This window comes from Cariama cristata, unplaced genomic scaffold (genome assembly GCF_000690535.1).
Source record: "Cariama cristata isolate BGI_N322 unplaced genomic scaffold, ASM69053v1 scaffold26668, whole genome shotgun sequence".
NCBI lineage: Eukaryota > Metazoa > Chordata > Aves > Cariamiformes > Cariamidae > Cariama > Cariama cristata.
In genome coordinates this window covers 1,422-9,072 of record NW_009633369.1, presented here as the reverse complement: position 1 = coordinate 9,072, position 7,651 = coordinate 1,422, and the positions used below count along the sequence as shown (strand labels likewise).

The window sequence follows — 7,651 nt, the reverse complement described above, 5'->3', positions numbered from 1 at the left end:
CCCGCAGCCACTGTTGTCCCCAGTGCCCACAGCAGCACTGTGGGGAGTGAAGAAGGGGGAAGAGCTGCGCATCCAGCGCTCACTGAGTGCCCCAAAGCATGCAACATGCTGTCCCTTTGTACACTGCTGAAACGCAGCCACTTCTGGGGAGCTTCCCTTGTGTGCTGCCCAGGCTACCTCGGGGCTGCCCCCCCATGCCCAAATGGGCTCAGCAAGACAGAGCCTGGCTGGCCACCCCACTCCCAAATCGATGCCAACCCTACACCAGCCCTCCCTGCCCCACAGCCATGGAGCCATCGCTCCTCTTGCTGCACTCACCGGAGCAGTTACCAGCGGCGAGACCGGCTGCTTCCTGGGTTTCCTGCACTGCAGTTATGGGCTCTTTGCTCCCACCTGGGCAGCAGTGGTTCTTTTTGGAGGCTGCTGCCGCAGGCAGAGACCCAGAACCTCTTCACTGTACAGGCTTCTGGTGCCACAGGTGGAGTGTTCACTTCCCAGCACCAAGAATGAAAATGAAAGGAGCTATCATGGCTGCAGGCAGCCTGTAGAAAGCATCAGAGCCCTCCCACACAGGGCACCCATGAGATTTCCCGGCCCACAGGAAATCCAGGCACTGGGCAGTGCTGGGTGGATGTGGCAGGTTTCAACATCTGTGAGTCTACACCTCTGGAAAGCCCCAACATATCTGTTAGGTCATTGTGGGGCTGAGCCAAGCTGGAATGAGGAAGGAAACCAGAATTTATTGAGATTGAATTTATTAAGTGCAGCAGGTTTCCAGGGGTGAAACAGAAGCAAATTCCTTCTAGCAGAGAGTGACTCACAGCACCGTGGATCCCCCCACCCCACGCAGCTTGGGGAGATGCTGGCTCAGGATGCAGTGCCCACGGGCACTGCCAACACATCAGGGGCTTCCTGTAGCTGGGCTCTTGCTGGCCAGTAAGGCTCTTGCTGGCCAGTAAGGTCTTCAAGCCTCTCAGGTCCTGGTCCTAGAGAGCACAGATGCAGAGCAGCCAAGGTACTCTACTCAAAGCTGCCTTTGAATCAGTTGTTACTGCTGAGGTTTGCCCTCAAGCCTCCCAGGTTGCTAGTCCTAGCAGCAGGGTGCGGCAGTGAGGTATTACCCATCCTGGAGGAAGACTGACATAGGGCACACGTACACAAGTCCATAGGACCAGGTGGGATGCACTTGAGGATGCTGAGGGAGATGGCCAATGCCATGGCAAGGCTCCTCTCTCATCTCTTTGGAAGATCATAGCAATCAGGAGGTTCCCGGTGAGGGGGAGAAGGCAAACATCATACTCAGCTTTGAGCAGGGGAAGAAGTAGGGCTTGGTGAACTACAGCCTGCCCAACCTCCCCTCTGTCCCTGGCATGGTGATGGACCAAATCCTCCCAGCAGTCACTGCCAAGCACCTGAAGGATGAGAAGGGAACAGCCAGCAGGGATTTACAAAGGGCACATCACACCTGACCAACCTGAGCACCTTCCGAGATGACTGGCCATATGGATGAGAGGAGAACCTTCACTTCGGCAAAGCTTTCAGCATGGTCTCCTACAGCCTCCATGTAGCCAAACTGGGTAGATACAGGCTGGGTAAGGGGGTGACTGTCCGCAATGTGCTCTGGGTCCAATTGCTTTCTGCCTAGGAATGCCTGTGGATATAGGGAGGCTGCCAAGAGACCATTGCAGTCCTCACAGACCCGCAGGCACCTTGCTGGGGGTCTCTACAGGCTGCAGCAGGCACACAGAACAAGGATCTTGATTCAGATGTGCCCACAGGTCACATTTAATTCAAGCATTTCCAAACCCAGAGAGTAGGAGGAAGGACTAGATGCCCAGAGAGACCGGCAGTGTGCTACTTACGCTTGTCTCAATGTTGTTGGAGTCTTGTTTCGGTGGTACCTGAGAAACCCAAGGAAACCCACTTTACAGGGCATCTGACCTGTGCTCCTAGTCTGGGGAGGGCTTGTGGATATAGCCAACGTGGTGTTCGCTTCTTCAACACAAAAGTTGGCTAAAACATGAAGAGAATCACCTCCTCCTCCTGCGCTGGGTTGTCCCTGCCAGCTAGGCTTCACTGACCACCTCCGGCTGGCTCTTGCGGTGCGGTGGAGAAGGCTGCCTGGCTCCCCAGCCCTCTTGTGTGCTCCTGAGCAGCTGGGTGGCTCTCCTGCCCATGGAGCCCGGCCTCCTGCTTTCGGTTCTACCTTCAGCATGCTAACACCCGTGGTATTTCTGTCACTCCTGCTCTGAGCCAGCCCTTGCCCCACAGCCCCAGACCTGCCTCGTACATAGCTGTTGCCAGGGTGCTAACTGCAATAAAAAAGCAGCATGGAAGAGCCAATTTGTCTGCCAGAGGCTGCAGAAGCAGACGACAAGGCTGGAGGGTGGTGAGGATTGGAGCAAAGAGGAATTGCATCTGCAGCTTGCAGGCCAGCTGCAGACAGGGACAAAATGAGAGCTCCCATGCTCTCAACCATGTCGCATCACTTCTGCATCACTTTGCTCTTAAACAATCCTCCCAGCCCCCCACCCAGCCTTTCCAGGCTCCCTGCCACGCTGTGGATGGGACTGTGCTTGTAGTGCACAGCTCAGAGCAGAGCTGTGGTGCCCGGTCCAAGAGCCAAGCCTAAACTCCAGGAATGAGACTTGAATGTCCCCAGCAGAGGCTGGACATCTGTGACATCTGAGCTTGCCTAGGAATGGAGAGCCCAGTGCTGCCCAGTGCCTCTGCACATCCAACAGGGAGCGGCAGCACCAAAACTGCCTGCTTTGTCCTCCCTGCCCTTCTGCTCTAGCCAACAATTTGCATTCCCAGATCGTGCCTCGATTGAAGCCCCCTCTTTCCGTGCTTCCTGTTACTCTGTCAAGTGGAGGGAACAAGAAGTCATGCATAACATCAAAAGATTTTACATGCATAAAAAAACCTGGCAAGTGACCTCCCCAGACCAGTGCCATGGCACTTCCAACCAGGCTAATGATGACACCTCTGGCTGAGATTTAGTTGGGCAAAGAAATTAACTCTCTGTAAAGCAGACTATAAAACACATCTACACTGCAGACCTCACTGAGATTAGTAGCTTCTCACCGTAGAGGTTTTTAAAACACCAGCGTGGCAGGCAGTGTAAACCCTTCATGCACCTTGTGCCATGGCCTGTTACTAACCACAGAGCAGCATGTGCTGGTGCTTACTGGATGCATAGGGCATCCTCACCTTCACCACGCCCTGTGTCTTAGGCCACACATTGTCCCAGGACAGTGTCCTGGCAATGCATCCTTGGGACACTCCTGATGCAGAGAAATCACAGCAAAACCACCTCATTATGTTATTGGAGATGTCCATGGTGACCTCTTGGATAACTGACTCATCAGCACCAAACTAGTTAGCACTAACCTCTCAGCCCAGCCTGGGCTTGCTGGTTTCTGCACTGCTGCTGTGCTGCTGTGAGTGGAGATGGGCCAGGGCCAGGGCAGCCCCATGGCTAGGTGTTACCTGGGTGCCTGTTCTTGGGCTCTGCAGCCTGCTCTGTCTCACCTTTCTGGGCACCCAAAGGACCCTACAGCATCCCTCTGAGCAGCTGCTCTATTTGTATACACTTGGGCAGAGATGTAGGAGCTTGTAGTCCAAACTCATTGTCAAAACCATCCATGGTTTAATCACTGTTCAAACGCAGCGAGAACTAAGCTGTCTGCTGAGCTGGCAAAGGTGCTTGCAATGGCAGGGCAAGACAACTTCCACCCTTGGGAGCACCCAAAAGAACTGAGCTGGTCCACGACACAACACAGGCCAGTTTCTAGAAGGTCCTTGGTGTACCGGTTGGGGCTGGGGAAGGGATCAGCCTCTCCTGAGATCTCAATGGCCACAGGCAGAGTGGACAGCTGTAGCCAGGACTTGGTTTAGACAGGGAAGGGTCTCGGTGAAATGCCTGAGACTTTGTAATAACCTGGAAAAAGAATGTAAAAATCCCGCAGTGATAGGAGGTAAGATCCTTCGCAGGCAGCCAGATGCTGTGGATTTGCTTGAAGTCTCCCTTGACCTCTGGAGACCCCCTGGCTGCTCTGCATGAGGTGCCTTAGGTATAAGGAGGATTAACCCAGGAGCTGGGCCTGGCCGCTGGCCCTATGCAAGGCTGAAGGCAGTTAGGAGCAGGTGCTGGATGCACGTGGCGTGTCCTCAACAAAAAGCCAGCGCAGGACCATGGTGCTTTCGCTGGTATCTCCTGGGTAAAGGACTGCTCTGGGCAAGCAGGCAGGCAGCAGGTGTAACAGAGCCTGCCCCTGCTGCAGGACTGGCACTGCAGCAGCGCTTGCTCACTCCCCTTATTTTTGCATCATGTGCTGTTGCCCTGCAAAATCTGGTAGAGCTGCTGGCTTCAGCCAAAAGGCAGGCTGCCCAGTGACAGCTTTACACTGGGAATGCCTGTGGGGACAGGGTTCAGATGCCAGGATGGTGTCAAAAGTGGCTTTGGTCCCTTGGCTAAGCGCCGCAGTTGGTTGTTTTAGTGCTGCAATTGTACCACCAGTGTACTCTCAAAGGTCCTGTGCACTGACAGGGCTTGCTTTATTGCCCACCCTAGCAAAAATAAAGTGCTCTGCAATATTCTGTGTTGCACTGGGCTGTGTGGACTGGATCAGTCTCTCTGATGCAGTGAGGAGCCATCCATGTGCTGGGTAAAATCTTGTGGAAGCAGGTGACCTGCTTCCTCCAGCTTCAAGACACATGTTGTCTCTCACTCATTTAGCAAAGCAGTTTCGTTGCAGGACAAAACAGGTGACAGACAGGGGAGCCAGGGAAGTGTCCTGGCCAAAGGATTTGGTAATTGCCTTGAGGAGAAGGACTTGGGGGTGTTGGTTGATGAGAAGCTCAACATGACCTGCTAATGTGTGCTGGCAGCCCAGAAAGCCAACCATATGCTGGGCTGCATCCAAACCATTGTGACCAGCAGGTCGAGGGAGGGGATTCTGCCCCTCTGCTCCGCTCTGGTGAGACCCCCATGCAGTACTGCCTTCAGCTCTGGGGTCGTCAGCACAAGAAGGACATGGACCTGTTGGAGCGAGTCCAGAGGAGGCCACGAAGATGATCCGAGGGTTGGAGCACCTCTGCTGTGAGGACAGGCTGAGAGAGTTGGGGTTGTTCAGCCTGGAGAAGAGAAGGCTCCGGGCAGACCTTAGAGCAGCCTTCCAGTACCTAAAGGGGCCGACAAGAAAGCTGGAGAGGCAGTTTTTACAAGGGCATGGAGTGATAGCGCAAAGGGCAACGGCTTGAAACTGGAAGAGGGAAGATTTAGATGAGATACAAGGAAGAAATTCTTACTGGTGAGGGTGGTGAGGCAGTGGCAGAGGTTGCCCAGAGAAGTTGTGGCTGCCCCATCCCTGGAAGTGTTCAAGGCCAGGTTGGATGGGGCTGTGAGCAACCTGGTCTGGTGGAAGGTGTACCTGTCCATGGCAGGGGCTTAGAACTAGATGGTCTTCAAGGTCCCTTCCAACCCAAACCATTCTATGATTATGTGATAATTGCATCCTCTGTCTCCAGATTATGCAGGGCCCTGATCTTTGCTTACAAAGTCCATATAGAGATGAGACACCTTTCCAGGGACGTGCCCAGCTTGCGAGATCCTTTGCCTTGCCCTGACCCCAGGTTGTGACTCCTCAGCAATGATGAATTTAAAATCCTGATGGCAGCATGGACCATGCCTCCATCCCCAGATCGTGAGACTGCTCTGGGTGATGCAAGTCCCTTATCCATTAAGGTTCTTCCCTTATCCATTAAGGCTCTTCCTTCCTTTGTGACACCAGAACTTGCTGCCTGAGTTTTTATCCATTTAATAAACATCAGTGGATCAATCTGTGATTTATGCAGTTTTCTTTTGATCCCCTGTAAACTATCAGCATCTCCAGTATCCTGTGGCACTGAGTCCCCAATTACACGTTGGGTGGAGAAGTAATTTTTGGTTGTTTTGAAGCTGTCACAGGCTAGCGTTGTTTGAAGTGCCACAGTTCTTGTGCTGGGAGAGACCTGAACAACCAGCCCTTTCTTCCTCCCCAGATCACTGATGGCTTCAGACCTCAGCCATCTCTTTCCCAGCCTGAAGCATCTCAGATACGCAGTTGTTCTTTGAAAAGAAGCTGTTTTCTACTTGATTGTGCTGGTCAAAATGCTTTGAATAGCTCCTCCAGGTCCCTTCCAGGTCTGACTCTTCCAGGTCACATGTGTTAAGCTGCCCAGGTCTCAGCACAGATCCCTGGAGGGGCTCCTGCTGGGACCCCTCTGCTTACACACACGTGTACTCTTGCCCTTTGTCCTCTAACAGTCATGTACTTTCCTGCCCTTTGTCGCCAGCCACCCTGGCATCGAGACTGAGGAAAGGGAAGTGGCTGGCTGTGTCTGCTCTGGCCTCCCACCACATGTCCCCTGGGGACCCGACCAGGCTGAGATGACACCAAGTGAAACTGCAACGGAACAAATGGCTCTGTATGCACACACCTTTTGGTTGCTTTTGTTTGTTTTCTTTTTACAGGTATCTTCCAGCCTGCAGGACAGGCAAAGCTGGCTTTGGGGATGGAGCCACTGAAAGCTTGCGGACAGCGGATGGTTGGTCAGTGCTGCAGTCTTAGGGACCCCTGGGAAGCTGCTCTTGCCCTAACGCATCCTGACTCCCACCTCTGCAGCAAGGGAGGGCACAGTCTTTGCAAAGACAAGATCCCATGACTGGGGAGCCACAAGAGCGAACAGAGCATCTTCTGAATCGGGTGTGAGACCTCGAGCAAAACAGTGCTCCTCACCTGAACCTGCTTTTCAATGACGATGTTCCCCCTTCCTCTGCAGCAGCGGATTTGCAGCTTTGCTGGGATTGTCCTGTGCAACAAGGCGACACAGAAATGCCAAGTAAGGCCAGATGCCCCTGCGGCAGTGCTATAAAGGTGCAGAAGAAGACCTGGCAGCTCACCCTAGAAGACTGCTGTTCACACAGCTGAGGAGGATGAAAGGAGGATAAAACAACTTGGGGATGAAGACAGAAGGTGAGCCTGCAGTACGGAGGGAGATTGTGTCTCTGAAAAAAGTGCTTTGGGGAATTGAAAGTGGCAGGGAACAGCATGGGAACTGTGCTTGCAGCTCCCAGGGATCTTCTCTGTGAGCTCCCATGCAGAAGAAGCTCCACGGCAGGGAGATGCTGTACGGAGGTGACGAAGTGCAGGGGTGGGTGGGGACCTCCAGCACAGCAGTGCCCAAGCAGCACTGGGAGGGCAGTGGGCATGCAGCAGCGCTGAGCAGGGCAACCCATGGAGTCGGAGCAGGGGGCAATGGCTGGGTGGAAAATGGAGCCAGAACCTGACTGCCAGAGAGGGGTGCCAGGCTTTCTTTTCCCATGCGAGCAGGTGTAATGACATATGTGAATATCCTATTTCTTTCGTTGTTCCTCCTCTCTCAACCACTTACAGGAAATTTATTGTTGTCTTCTTGATCAGGACATGCATCCAAGGGAGATTTATTGGTGCTCTCAAGCCCAGAGAGGAGAAATTTATAGGAGCCTGTCCCTGCAGCACAGACAGGTAGACCCAGGGCATAACATGGAAGTCTCTGATTTACTATGGAAATGATGGAGATACAAGTAGGCTGACTAGCATGGCTGGGATACTCACTCAAATACCCA

The 7,651-nt window shown here is 53.4% G+C and overlaps 1 protein-coding gene across 1 annotated transcript in view; it reads right to left on the bottom strand.

Moving 5' to 3' along the window:
- Window positions 1-1,901, bottom strand: part of TMEM173 (transmembrane protein 173) — a gene marked incomplete at its 5' end in the record, with an annotated part of 7,827 nt that extends 5,926 nt beyond the window's left edge. The window contains 2 exons of the mRNA XM_009706738.1: window positions 1,475-1,573; window positions 1,863-1,901. Coding sequence (XP_009705040.1) covers window positions 1,475-1,573; window positions 1,863-1,901 — 138 coding nt within the window. The remainder of the gene's footprint in view (window positions 1-1,474; window positions 1,574-1,862) is intronic.
- Window positions 1,902-7,651: the final 5,750 nt, after the last annotated feature.